Genomic DNA, 15346 nt, shown 5'->3' with positions numbered 1-15346 from the left:
TCTAAAAGCCTTCCTAGAGTTTCCCATTTTGAAGAGTGGCTGAGGTAAATGTTTCATATCATCTTTCTAATCCCAGGAAACAGGAAGTTACGGGTTTCTGAGGAACTATTTGATCGACCTACAAAAGTCGATTATGACTAATAAGCAACATTTATTTTCTGGGAATTTGTTGGTAAGTGTTGAACCAAAACTAATTCCTAATGTTTTAACAACTGAATCAATTAATTCATATTAATCTCTGCCAGTTTCCGTCTACATTTTCCAGTGCAGGATTATGTAATAAATACTTTTATTGAAGCATCTTAACCATCGTTACCTCCAGGGTGGCCTGTAACGGTGGAGAACCGCTTTACTCTGAGCTGCTAAATAAATAAATCAAAAGTAAAAGATTTATGGGTCTAACCTTCAGGTTTTATATGATGTTAGGTTGAATATCCATATTCCATTTCTAATTAAATAAAAGATTGTTTTATGCGTCCAGATAGAACCTACCTACAGTGGTTTCTCTGAGAAAGTTTAAATGTTTCTATTCGCCTTATCTGCAAACTTCAGCTTTATCTCATGGGTACGTCAGTCTAATTCTGGCTGTTTCTGCTCTCACTATGTAAACACAGCGTCTTATACAAAGGGGGGGGGGGGGGTGACTTTCCGTGACGCTCCCGTTTTCCTTAAGCTTATGGCCATACAAGGTCCTGGGAATTTTATGAGCGGTCTGAACTGAAAGGAGGAGCCCCAGGTGTCTGAACAAAATGTACTGATTTAGTGAGCAGCAGCTGTGCAGAGCGAGGACGAGCTGACATCCTGGGAAACGCTGACTGCTGCGAGGCTTACACAAAATACACAAGCCTGCCTCAGAGAAACATGTTTTGTGTCTTTCTAACAGTCCAGAGCGCTGATGAAGTTGATAATATCAGACTGAGGAGCACATTTTTACAGCACTGCAAAAAGGGAACTCAAAATAAGTAAAATTTTCTTGAAATTTGTGTATTTTCCCTTGATTTGAGCAGGTAAATAAGACTATTTGCCCATGGAATAAGATTTTTGCACTTAAAATAGGAACAATTCATCTCCATCTTATTGCAATCAACTGGTTTCCTTATATAGGACATTATTGACCAATCTGTATAATATGATTGAACTTGATTTTGTAAAGTGCCTTGAGATGACACGTTTCATGATTTGGCGCTATATACATAAATTGAATTGAATTTAATTGAATTTCAAGTGCAGTTTCTCTAATTATCTTATTTTAGGGGTAAAAATATGCATTCCATTGGCAAATGGTCTTATTTAGCTGCTAGGAAAATCTAGGAAAAATACACAAATTTCAAGAAAATTGTACTAACCTTTATTTCCCTTTTTGCAGTGTGTAGCGTTGTGCTGATGGTAAATGCTTTGATGAACATCGCTACCAAATCTTTACTGCACCTGAAGAAACTCTAATTCATGTAAAATAATAATAATAAAAAAAAAAAACATCTGCCGCTGGAAGGGATGAAATGTCTGGAAGAAAATACAGGATGGGAACATCACAAGTGTGAGCTTGTAGGAGCCAGTCAGACGGTTATTTGGGGAAAATGTTTTAGATTCCAGTTCAGAGCCAGAGGAGCAAAAACAGCGCTGTGCTTTACAGCGGCCATCATGGCATCACTGTGGAGGAAACTCATCCACTTTTCTGTAGATTTGCTTTAATTCAGCCACCCTGGGGAGTTTTCTAGCCTCTCCAAGGTCAGCCTCTCAATCACATTGAGATCAGGGATTTGACTAGGCCACTCCTCAGAGGTGGACTTGCTGGTGAGCGTTGAATATTTCTCCTGCTGCATAACCCAAGAACATTTGAGCTTAAGGTTACAAACTGACTGCCAGACTTTTGTCCTTCAGCTAAGAAGGCAGAAGAAATACTTTCAACTAGTTCAGAGTTCTGCAACCTGTGGCTCTTTACACCTTCATCTTTGGCTCTTAAAAACTTAGACCAAAAATATGGGAGGGAAAAATTGGTCAGTGTTTCTAAATGTAAAGGTAATTTAAAATTGCTAGCTTTAGGATGCATTTAGTTCTGCAGTATATGCATAACATTTCCAGAAAGAAGGAAACTGATGGTGTGGAATATTTTACTATAAATAAATGGATTATCTTTTTGTCAATAGACTGCAAACGACTTGCTTTTTCATTATTTTGATGCCATTTACTAGAAAAATAAAATGTCCAGTAGAAGAAATTGCATTAAACCTAAACATAAAAGTACTATTGGTTAAATAATAACTGTTGATCTTTAATTAAAAAAAAAATTAACAAATTTCCTATAGTATACTATAAAAACAAGCTCTTGTTTCAAAGAGATGTGTAACTTTTGTGGCTCTAAAATTTGTTTAGCTGGCAAAAATGGCTCTGCGGGCTGTAAGGGTTGCTGACCCCTGACCTAGTGGAAGTCATTCAGAGCATCACTCCACCAACACCATGTCTGACTGTAGGTTTAATGTTCTTTTTTATCAAATTCTGTGATTTACACTAAATGTAAAAGGGACACACATTCTTTCACATTTGTCTCATCAAGATGTTTTTTTGTTGTTTGTTTTTCCTCCACTTTGGTAGGTCGGCCACTCATGGGAAAAGCTTGTGTAAATCTGACAAATGTTAATGTTTCTCCTTCTGTTGTTTTGTTTATTTTATTAATTTTAAGGTTTTTTCAAAATTAATTTTAATTGAAATCTATTTGGGATCCGTTTCTTTTTTTAATTTCATTTATTTGACTCCAACATGATTTGAAGTTACTGAGGCAACATCATGTTGACCCGTGTTGCAACATTAAGGTCAGACAAGTTGCTGTTATCACTAAAGCTAAATGTTTTCTTATTATACCAACATAACATTTAACTTACACAGCAGTTTTCGATCTGCCAATGTCAATATTAAATTTTCTTTTCACGGGTCTCAAAAATGTGTATCTGAGCAGAAAAGGTATCTAATTTAAAATTAAGAGTGTATATTAAGGAGTTTTTTTCTGTTTTGTTGCTTTATTTTTATTGCGGCATGATGCGTTGTTTTGTTTTAGATCATTCTGTATGACATCAGGATCAATTTTATTCTAAAATTCAGGCAGTAATAACATTTGGTTGTGAAACTTAACCAAAATAAAAATGTAGTAATCCACTAATTTCATGTTTTAACAAGAGAGGGTGATTATTTTTTTACTTTCGGCATTTTGTTGGTATTTAAACAGGTTAATTTTGTCTGATATAATTTTTTTTGATGACTTTGGACCTTTAGGCGACAAAATAGTAAACTTAAAACGTAAAAGTCCATATAGGGTGAATACTTTTTCACTATAAATCTACAGCAGTTTTTCCAAGACATCTTTGTTCCTTAGATTTTGCTGCAAATAGCTCCCATCACCTCATGACTGCAGCGTCGTTTATTTTACAACCTGTTTAGACGAAGTCTGCAGAAAAAAACAACTGCTGACCAGGACAGAGCTGAGGAACCTCCTTAGGACAGAACAAGCAGAGCCTCGCTGCAGCTTTGCCAAGACGAGTTTAATTAAAAATCACAGGAGGGACTGTTCAAATCAAACATGGCCATCAGTAGCTTTAACGATGCGCGGGTCTGAAAAACATCCAGGTAACAGGTGAGTGTGCGTTTATGACACTTCCTATTTCAGGTGGACAAAAAGCAACACGTTGAAACGCCTGAAGTGCTGAATAAAATATTTCTGCTCGGATGCATTTGGAGATCAAAGTTGGAAGTAAAACTTTATTAGGTACACCCGTTCAATTGTTTATTAAGACAAAAAGTGAGTCTGTCAGTCACATGGGAGCAATTTAGCACATTTAGGTGTCTGGACGAGAGGAAGAGAGTGGCAGGAAAAAGAGAAAACACCCAAAGAGCTGCAGTTGTCTGGGTTAGGACGCCTTCTTGGTTTCAGAGGTCAGAGGATAATAGGCAGACGGCTTCAACGCGATGATAAGGCAACAGAAGCTCAAATAACCACTCAGGACAACCAAGACACCTCTGCTGGCTGAAATGATGGGTCACAGCGCCCCCTGCTGGTCAGTTGTGTACACGCTTCAATGATGCCGTAATTTCAGCCTAAACTGTTAAACTGAGGAACCTAAAGTCATTCAAGGGTGAGCAATTCTGACCCAGGTCTGATTTATTACAAAATATAAGGATTAAATGTGTTAATTTCCCCATTTTTCAATATAAGTCAACTCAAATCTAACAATATTAAAACAGATCATTATGAAACATTTCCAGCGGGCTAAACTGAGGGTGGTTGTATGTCTGTAAGAGGCTGGGCTTGAACGGTCATTTAAAAAAAAAAAAGAACTGGACATTATTCCTTCACATCAGAGTCGACACAGAGAGGTTTGATGGTCTGTTTAATGTAAAACACAAAATGATTTTATTGACACCAACGTGCTGGCATTAAAACATGAACCTGTGAGGTGCTTTTCTGTCGTCTTGAAGAGAAAGTCCTCATGTCACGGGGACGACATGTGGACCACAGCGTCAGATTTAAGTGCTAACGATGCAGAGCTCGTTTCTACATGACAGAATTAAACCGTGTAGAGGCGAAAGACGATGTCTGCGCAGGTACAGGGGCTCTCAGAAGTGCACACACCTCAGCTGAAAAGTCAGATAAAGCATTTAAAAAAACATATAATGCACATTTCACTTATGATACAAAGAAATCTGCTTTGGAAAAAAATAAAAAAGGTAAACAAAGTTAACTCATGAGACAGAGAGTCATGTTTAATAAATCAGAGGATGGGCTCCGATTAGGCTCGTCCTTCAGATTAAAATATATTTTATTGGTCTGATCTATTGTTTTAATCTTAAATGTTGGTTTGTCATTCATTGTAAGGGGAAAATAATCATAATTAAAATAAATAAAAGTTTGAACATATCATTAATCTATCCAATTCCTTAGATAGAAATTTGTTTTGACCAATCTGTATAATCTGATTGAATTTGACTTTAGAAAGTGCCTTGAGATAACATGCTTCATGAATTGGCACTATATAAATAAAATTGAATTGAATTACTCTATATAAACATGTTTCACTTAGTGAACTGAGTTACTGAAATAAATTAACCTTTCAATAATATTCCAATTTTTTTAATTAATGTTTTTTGTTAGTTTTTTTTTTTTTTTTACCTTTGTGAAGGAAATAAAAAAAAGAGTTGTGGGTAGAAATGTTCTCACAATCTGATGGGATAGGAGGAACTCTGCTGGACAAAAGACCGCTACCACAGATTGAACGCTAAACCTATTTAAAAAGATATGTCAGGAAAGTATTATTTAACCAGGTTTTTGTACTGTTTTTACATTTCCATCCCTACAAAGCAGATTTGTTTAGTCATATTGTGCATACTTCACCTGAAAGGTGGAAAAAGTTTGAAAGATCTCATTGTTTTTATCTGCCTTGTTAAACAGGAATGTGTAACACGTTCTAGATCCACTGTAACAGACAAAGTCGAGGGATCTCGTTTGGATGGTTTCACATCTTATTTTTTTTTTTGGATTTCTAGCTTTGGCAACGTCTGACACGTCTCACGGTCACATTTTTTTACCATCTTAAGACGAGCAGAAGAAAACTTCATATCCATTCCAGATGGATTCTGCGTGTAAAATATGCTTTGCTGTCCAAACTCTTTCCCACTGATGAGAATGAAAACCAGCCGTGGCTCGTTGGGTTTTAGTTTCGCTTGGTGTGGACGCGCCCCCCCGCCGTCTCAGCTGTACGTGTGAATGATCCTGTGTCGCTTCAGGTGGTGCATCAGGATGAAGGTTTTCCCGCACTGCGAGCAGCTGTAGGGCCGCTCCCCGCTGTGCGTGCGCTGGTGGACCCTCAGGCTGCTCTGCTGCGTGAACCTCTTCCCGCACTGACCGCAGCCGTACGGCTTCTCCCCCGTGTGCGTCCGGTGGTGGATGCTCAGGTGGGAGGAGCACTGGAAGCTCTTGCCGCACACGCCGCACCAGAACGCGCGCTTCCTCTTGTGGCTCTGCTGGTGCAGCTTGAACTGGTGCAGGCGGCCGAAGGACTTGCCGCACTGGGAGCAGGTGTAGCCCCGGGAGATGGGGGCGATCGGCTTCTGGGGGGTGTGAGGGTAGAAGCAGTTCGTTGTGTAGGCGTTAGCCGCGTCCGCTCCGTCGCCGCCTCCCTCCTCCCTCTTAGGGTCGTCCTGAGGTTGACCCAGCTGGGAGCCGCTCCTCTGGACGAACATCTGCTCCTTCTGCTTGTCCTGCTGCTGCAGAGCCTGCTGCTGCGCTCTGGGCTGGAAATGCGACAGCTGCACGTCCTTCTGGTACTCGCCGCCGTACATCCCGTTGCACTGCTCCTGGACGCCGGGTGACTTGCAGGCGTTGGGCGCCATGTTTGCGGCGTCCGAATGCTCAGAGAAGGAGCTGGAATACTCCTCCACCACGCTGGAGAAGTCGGGGAAACCCGCGTCGATCTCGTCCCCTTCGATGATCGACGACCAGAGCTGGTTTTCCCGTTCGTCCGCCGGATAGTCGGCGGCAGTGGGAGTCTGCTTCCCCGCCCGGTGCTGACAGCCGTCCTGTCTGAAGGGCTGCTGGTCCTCCGCCTTCTCCGTCTTCACCGTGAACTGAAGGCTGCTGATGTCTACAGGCTGCTGCCCAGAGGCAAACGGGCCGCTGAACTCTGCAGGCTTGTGTCTGACAACATCTGGATGGGTTATCTGCTGACTCTCTGGAGCATCACAAGCGCCGGAGTACTGGACAGCGTTGCCTGCAAACGACACACGAGACATGATCCAGCACCCTCAGCCTGTAAAAATGGTGAAAAACTATTTTTTTTTTAAACCTCTTCTAAACATAACTTTGCAGTTTGTTGTATCTGTTTTTGCCTCTGAAGGTTGTACATAACCAGGTAGAGTAAGTCTTCTTCTGCTGCTATTTAACTATTGTGCCGCGGTACTGTTCGGTCAACACCGATGCTATGTGTTTGGTAAAATGACTGCAGCGTATTCCAATGGAATTATGGGAATTAACTGGAAATTGGAGTACATTTAAAAAAAACATCATATCCAGCTATAAATATTTCTATTTTTTTGTGTTTTCTTAGTGAGGCATGCATGCAATCAATACCATACATTAAATGCATTTACCCGATGATATCTTTAGAACATATTATACGTAGTCCACTGCCTCAGATGTGTGATATCAATTCAATTCAATTCAATTCAATTTTATTTATATAGCGCCAAATCATGAAACATGTCATCTCAAGGCACTTTACAAAGTCAAGTTCAATCATATTATACAGATTGGGTCAGATTATACAGATTGGTCAAAAATGTCCTATATAAGGACAATTCAATCTTTTCTATAAAAGCATGTTTAGATGAAAAATTCCTGGTTTTCAGTAGCTGGATGGAAAACTTATTACCTAGGTTCTTTGTTTGTGTTGAACCAAGAGCAGAAAGACATCAAAACTGTTAGTTAAGTGTTGTTAGGTATATAAGGTGATATTACAAGTCGTATTATCCAGACATTCAACAAGACACTCTGGACTATTTTTTTCTCACTCTACTGATTTCTACTGTTCTCCAGTTTTGCATTGCTTGTCGTCATTTCAGCTTTTAACTTTTTGTTCTCTCTCTTTTTTCTCCATAGAAGGTACACCTGGTCTGGCGTTCTGTTAACTGTGACATCATCCAGAGAAGACAGATCACCCGCTACTACCATCTAATGTAGAACAGATTACTGGATCAATGTGAGCTTCTGTGCTTTTTGTGTCTCTGCTCTGTCTTCTTTAACCCCCAGTCGGTCGAGGCAGATGAGCGTTCACACTGAGCCTGGTTCTGCTGGAGGTTTCTCTTCTCGTTAATGGGGAGTTTTTCTTTCCACTGTCGCTTCATGCTTGCTCAGTATGAGGGATTGCTGCAAAGCCATCAACAATGCAGACGACTGTCCACTGTAGCTCTACGCTCTTTCAGGAGGAGTGAATGCTGCTTGGAGAGACTTGATGCAATCAACTGGTTCCCTTATATAAGAGATTTTTTGACCAATCTGTATAATCTGATTGAATTTGACTTTGTAAAGTGCCTCGAGATGACATGTTTCATGAATTGGCGCTATATGAATAAAATTTAATTTATTTGAATTGAATTTCTTCCACTCTGTGCTCCACTCATCTCAGCCACCTTAATTGGTTCCACCTGCTGCCGTCACTAATTAGTCACCTCTGTCACCTGTTGCTCTGCTGACTTACACCGGCCTCATCCAACCACTCCCTGCCAGAACGTCTCGTCTTGTTTTGGTTCTGCCTATATTCACCAGTTCCAGTCAGCCTCAGCCTCATCCTTCATCCTTTCATTACAAGATTATTGCATGATTTCCTTATATTGTGCAGCCCTAGCCACAATAGTCCAGGGTATGAAAAACCATTAGGGCATGTGGTGGTGGAGGAATGCACAGGAACCATGTAGTAGGCATTGCTTCTATACACTGCACCAAGCAGTGGCTGTGTGCATGTCAAATATGTTGTAAAATGTATTAAAAAAAAAACCAATCCTATTTATAAAGACTTCCCTCTGCCATCTTTCCTGACTGTCAGATGCTCCAGCAACTGCCTGGTGACATCTTCTTTACACTTGCAGCACCATCATTTACCACCATCAGTTTTAACTAAAACTCTACTGATCCTGGAGAGAAGTGTTTAACACCGGTGCCCAAAATCTGCTGTCCTGTTGGATGAGTCAAATAAATTAAATGAAAAAAGAAAAGGATCCCAAATAGTTTAATTAAAAAAAATAAATGCATGTTTTCATACTAAAATCAGAAGTAACGCCCATTTTAGACGTGTCAGCTTCTTGCAAATTAAACTATTGACATGATCAGATCATTAAGGTGCATATTTTTTTTGGCCAGAGTGCTAGAGGAATTATTTTCTTGTATTTTTTGAATTGTATAAAATACAGTTGTTGAACTCACCGATGGCTGCAGTAGAGTCACTGATCCACAGGGCCTCATCTGGACTCTCCTCCTTAATCGTGAAGGAAACACTGGACCCTTCGATGTCAGGAAACTGCAACAACAAAAGATGGACGGTTCCTGTTTTAGTCACTTTGCTGGAGCTGTAAACATATATTGTTGTTGTGTATTACTGGCTTTAGGAAGTAAACATGGCTGGTAAAGAATAGAATTTGCTTGAAAGGAGCAATAAGCGAAAATGTGTTATTTTAGAACTAAAAAATAGTGATGTGAAGAACTAAAGTTAATATTTCAGATGGACTATGGTATGATGTCACATCATCTCTATCTTCTCCAGTCTCTTGTTGGCCGGCTTGACGTTTGCACTTATTTTATTAGGAAAGAGAAATAAGTTTCTTCTGTTTTAGCTTCCCTTCATTGGATTCCTGTTAAATCCAGATAATTTTAAATTCTCCTTCTCACATATAAAGTTCTTAATAATCGAGCTCCATCAAACATCTGATTGATCCATATGTACCTAACAGAGGACTTGGCTCTGAGACTGTGGGTTTACAAGTGCTTCCTAGAGTTTAAGGCTGCTGGAAGAGATAATGACCACTTTACATCACTACATTCTCCTACTACTCTCCATTTATGCATCATTTTTCAAACCATGATTAACTTTGCATTCTCTGTTTTTTTTTTTTTTGTTCTGTAGAAGTATTCAGTATATACCTGTTTTTCCTGGAGGGAGTCATTGATGAAGAATTGCTGACATTAACCTTGAGAACTCTATTTTATTTATTTTTTGCCATGGAAATTATTGCTGACTCGGTGCTTTATTTTGCTGTCTTTTCCCTGAAATGAGCCATTAACTGTTGCTCTGACCCTCGGGTTTTCTTTTTTCCCACTAAAAAACACTCTCTGCCCAGTGCTTTTGTATTTCATCAGTATTTGCTTACTGTCCTTTCTCATCTCCATCCAGCTGCTTCAGATGGCAGGTTATAATGAGTGCGGTTCTGCTGAAGGTTTCCTCCTGCTGAAAGGGAGTGCTTCCTCTCCACTGTTGCCATATGCTTGATCAGTTGAGGTATATATGTATGAAACCTAAGATTTAATTCCTTTCTACATTAACGTACCTGAATATGATTGTTTATATTTGCTTTATAAATGTAACTGAAATTAATAGGTTGGTTTCTTTCAGACCTCTACTTCACATAATTTCAACTGTAATCAAGCTCTATATAAATAAATAGGACTGGACGATAATTTAATAACAATATATATCAATAGATAGACGTATATTGACTATAGGGAAAAAAGGTCAATAAAAAGTTCAATAGAATAACAGTTTTTATTCGTTTTGCATTCTAGTCATGTTACATATTTTACAGTCGTTACATCCTCCCAGCCAATCACAAACAGACCCAAGAACACTCCGTCACCAAGCTCCGCCCCTAAAAGTGTTCAGAGGGCACGCGTTCTTTTTCTGTTTTTAAAAACTTTTGGTAAAAAGTTGGTTGAATAAAGAGTTGAGTTTAAATTCAGTGTTTGTGTGTTCTGTATCTAAAAATAAGTCATTACGCAACAGCATAACCAGGGCTGCACTTAAAATATAGGTTTTGAATTTGTTGATAATTATCGATATCATGCAATATGGTTTCTATTTTATCGATATGCATTTTTTATATCGTCAGCGCTATAAATAAACTGAACTGAAATTGATATAATGCTTGCTTATACAGGGGGTCCTTGTGGTCTGAGGCCTTTTAGTTTGTTCCAGCCCAGTGTCAGGACCCGGGGGGCACTAGAAGGTGCTATAGCTCCCCCTGGAAAAGTCATAGCACCCCCAAAGAAAATATTAGATTATTATATTCTTATATAATCGTATTTAACATGTGATTGTTGTGATATTTCACTGACCAAATTTCCGCTGATGTAATTAGAGAAGGTTGATATTTTGGATGCAGATTCCAACCAACTGCGAAATATTAATCTGGATGAGGGGGCTCAACCGTGCGGCCATTCCTCCAGCGCTGCTGAAAGTGCTAACTATTACGTAACAATGGACGGCTAGAGGACCTAAGCTAAATTTAAGATAGACCAAGACCGCCACAAACAATAGCAATCTACCCTGTTTGGAGCAACAGAGAAGTTTGAACAAAGGCTTGATCAATATTTGGGGAACATCTGGGGAAGCAGAATGCAGAGAATCCATTGTAAAAGTTTACATACTACATCATTGAGTCACATGTCAGGTTTGTGTGCTTTAATTGAATTGCAGAATACCACATATGCATTATCCACTTTATTGGTGACTGTTGCATAAGTCAGATTTCTGGATGCACCTCTGTTTGTGCTCGTGTGGAGAAATATATTAACATATTATCCATCATAGCACCCCCAGTTAAATAGTTAGCCCCCCACCCCCCTTAGCACCTGCAGGATAAAAAAAAAAAAAACCTGGAGCCGCCACTGTTCCAGCCTTTAGACTTTTATCCTGACGCTACAGAACTGCACGAAGCTTTCAAACAACAGAAAAAAACAGACACCTACCTTTAAATCTCTGGCGGGATGTGAAAGGTTTCTCCCTAAATCAGTGCCTCGGTCCATAAAGTTTCCTAAACGCAGCGAAAACAAGCCATTTTATTTCAGGAAACGCACCGCTGCTTGACACAAACTGACACAATACAATTCAGCTGCGTGCAAGAGCTTAAGCCAAAAAAAAAAACAACAACAAGGTGTATTCCTGTAGCTTTCTGCAGTCTTTTCAACGGGATAACGAAGCTACGTTGCATGCGCAGGGATGAACTCATGCATCCGAGGCGGCAGCAGGACACGCAGCTGAGCTTCTCACCCAGTCCTCGCTGCAGCTGCGCGTTCTTGCTCTCCATCAGCAGCAGCTTCCTCTTCAGCATCTCGTTCTCGCTTTGTCTGCGGGATATCTCCACATGCAGGAAGGCACATTTGTCATCGACCAGCTTGGAGATCTGTGCCACCGCCGCCTTCACCAGGACCTCCATTATCGAGGATAACTGTGTCTGGAAGGGGACGCACGAAGCCATGTTCACCGAAATAATGTCGGAAAAGCAGCTTTTTGTTTTGTTTTGCTTTTTGTTACAAAAAAGGGTGTAAAGTCCTCTGGTTTCCTGCAATATTTCGATATGCTACAGGAAACGAAACAGAAGACGCCGTGAAAGACAAGCGTTACATCCCTGCGTGTTTGTGGCAGCTAGCTTAGAGCTTTCTTCCGTGTGCCGGAGAGCTCTACCGTAAATACAAGAGAGTGCGCGCAGGCAGATTTACTGCAGGTGGGGGGGAAGAAAGAACAAATGATGATTCAAGTTAGTAAAAGGTGACTTAACGACGCTGGAGTTCACTTATGACTCTAAAGCTGTGGAAAACAAATAAAGTAGCTGAGCTTTCTGGACAAGTGGTTTCAAATCGTAGGGTCGGGGGCTCCTCCGTGGGACGGTAAACACCAAGAAACGGGTCCTGACAGTACGACTTTCTTTACTGTGTTTACCTCTGTTTATATCTGTCAAGTTAAAATAAGAGCTCAGGATTTTTAAAGTGAGGTTCAGTTTAAAAGGTTATAAACAGTTAACATCTTACATATAGATATTTTCCACTTTCGTGTGTTTCACATATTTTATTCTATTCATCTTGTTTGTTTCTGTTCTGCGACCTAATGGTTTCCTGTTTTGTCATATTTTATAAATATGTCTACCTTTCATAAAAAGCGAGAAGTTCATTTTTGTTTGTTTGTTTTGTTTTTTGTTTATTCAGCCAGTAGTTAATACAATGTTGCAATAGAGATGGACGATAATTTATTAACATTATATGTCAATCAATAGACGTATATCGATGATAGAAAAAAGGGTCAATAAAAAGTTCAATAGAACAGTTTTCCTTCCTTTTGCATTCTAGCCAATCATGTAGGTCAGGGGTGTCAAACTAATTTATATATGGGGCCACTTTGGCATCATGAAGTTATTAAAAGGGCCGGTTGCATGTGTAGAGACGATACTTTTCATTGCATAATTTCATTCCAGTTCACACAGTAGTATAAAAAATGCACAGTAACATAAAAGTAGCCCCCTTAGGCCCAGTTTATACGGTTTATCTGCAAAAAAAGTTGATATTGGGGTGAGTTACACTTACAAGAGGCACAGTTTTAGCCACTTTATACACTTTAAAAGGACATATGCCTTTTTTTCTGGCTCTCGAGGGCCGGATAATTTACCTTGACGGGCCGGATTTGGCCCACGGGCCTTGAGTTTGACACCTGTGATGTAGGTTATTATTACAATCGTTACATCCTCCCAACCAATCACAACGCAGACCCAGGAACACTTTGTCACCAAGCTCCGCCCCCTTCAAAGAGTTCAGAGAGCATGCGTTCTTTTTTCTTTTTTAAAAACTTGCAGTTTTGGTAAAAAGTTGGTTGAATAAAGGCTGAGTTTAAATTCAGTGTTTCTGCGTTCTGTAGCTAAAAATAGGTCGCTAAGCAACAGCATAAGATAGTCAGGGCTGAACTTAAAATATATGTTTTGAATTTGTTCATAATTATCGATGTTGATCAACATGATTTCTATTTTATCAATATATCGTCCAGCCCTATGTTGTAACCTTTAATTTGGCTTATGCTATTATTATTCAAGTAACTATTAATTAATTATTATTGGGCTGCTGTTTTATTATTATTATTATTATTATTATTATTATTATGCATTAATACATTTGTTATATTTAGTAAGTATTTTATTCATCCATACCCTTTAATGTATATAAATAATGTATCTATGTTAATAATTTTAAAAAGTGACATGAATTCAGAAAATCAGTAAAAATCCTTAGCATAAAAGTATAAATAATAAACCACACAAACCCGATAGGTCGTTGCATCTTTATTTAAAAAATACCAAAAAAAAGACAATAAAATTACCATAAGTATACTCATCCTCAAACACAAGTGATTATCATGGTCAACTCCATGTCAGATTAACAGTTATTGATCAGATGGCTATAAAATACAAAATAATAGGAAAGTGGCAGTGTTAAAAAAAAGAAAAATAATATTAAAGAGGCAGAAGATGGAATCAGTTCCCATTTAAAGAATGTTTGTACCTATATTTCACCTGAAATTACAATTTTAAATGTCAACTGGTGCGAAACATAAAAAAACACAACCCTGGAAAATAAAGGTCAGGGAAAATAGTAAGATTTAAATTCATCAAGAGTAAGATAAAATGTGTCATCTGTTGGTTTTTGTTAGCAAACACTCTTAAGATCTTGTCAAACTTTGGTCAGGGAAAGGACAAAAAAAGGAGCTGCTTTCCCAAACTGGGATAATGATTTCCAAACATAATTACCACATTCTTAAAGGCTGCTGTGAAGGCAGAGAACATTGCAGCCACATGTTACTGGAACACGTTTAATAACCCAGACATCTCTTATTTAATCCTATCTTACACAGTCAGTCCCACAAACATATGGACACTGGTTTAAAGATCTAGTCTCACATATTCTCATCAACATGTACAGCCATGTTCAATAAATCAGAATATTATTGATAAATTAATTTTTTTCAGTAACTCAATTCACTAAGGGAAACACATTATATAGATTAACACAGACTGATAATCTTTTAAAGCCTTTATATCTGTTGCGATAACACAGCATTTAAAATAATTGCATCAGACCAATAAAAAAAAAATTCTTGCAGAAACGGGGGCTTAATGAAAAGTATGTTTAATACCTTCTTAAAGTTTTCTTTTTCAAAAGGTAATTTTAATCTGACAAACAAGCCTCTTAGAAATGCATATCCTAATTTTTTCAATTTGACTGTATATCATATTTTGGCCCGTTTATATCGTTACATTTTCCAGGTTTGACTCATAATACAACCTATAATACAACCTTTAACTCGCTGGTGGATCCACACAGAGTACAAATATGTTTATACATACCACCTGTTAATATTTTAATAAATGTCAAAAACCCAATAATAAACCCAATAATCGTGGTACTGGGTAGTGTTGCATAAAGTGAACGGGACAATGCGGTACGAAGACTACCTTCAAATTTATAAACTTCATCTCAAATCAACATCTAAATGGTTAAACTTGGACAGTGATCCCAAAGTCCACTGTTGATATATTAAGGAGCAACAATGGAGGCTAACATGAAGCGCTTTTAATGAACGGCGCCGAACCTCAAGCCACTGAAAATGTATGGACTAGGCGTGAAAGTTGGCGACTTGCTGAGAAAGCAACCACATTCAATAGACAAAAAAAAAGAAGAAAAAAAAAAAAGAATAGACATTTTAGATAAGAAGGGTTAAAAATCTGGCCTGAAATAAACAAAGGCGTGTAACTTTACCCGCGCAGAATGGATGTGGTC

General features: G+C 38.8%; 1 protein-coding gene across 1 annotated transcript; it reads right to left on the bottom strand.

Moving 5' to 3' along the window:
• Positions 1-5414: 5414 nt before the first annotated feature.
• LOC110366796 (zinc finger protein 587) lies at positions 5415-12206 on the bottom strand. Its single transcript, XM_021309916.2, has 4 exons — positions 11799-12206; positions 11498-11562; positions 8963-9056; positions 5415-6755 (listed from the first exon to the last, which is right to left on the bottom strand). The coding sequence occupies exons 1-4, from the start codon at positions 12004-12006 to the stop codon at positions 5737-5739; spliced, it is 1386 nt and encodes a 461-aa protein (XP_021165591.2). The 5' UTR covers positions 12007-12206; the 3' UTR covers positions 5415-5736.
• Between the last annotated feature and the right edge of the window lie 3140 nt (positions 12207-15346).

Source organism: Fundulus heteroclitus, chromosome 6 (assembly GCF_011125445.2).
Source record: "Fundulus heteroclitus isolate FHET01 chromosome 6, MU-UCD_Fhet_4.1, whole genome shotgun sequence".
NCBI lineage: Eukaryota > Metazoa > Chordata > Actinopteri > Cyprinodontiformes > Fundulidae > Fundulus > Fundulus heteroclitus.
Note: the sequence above shows the minus strand (reverse complement) of the source record. Positions and strands in the feature narration are given on the sequence as shown.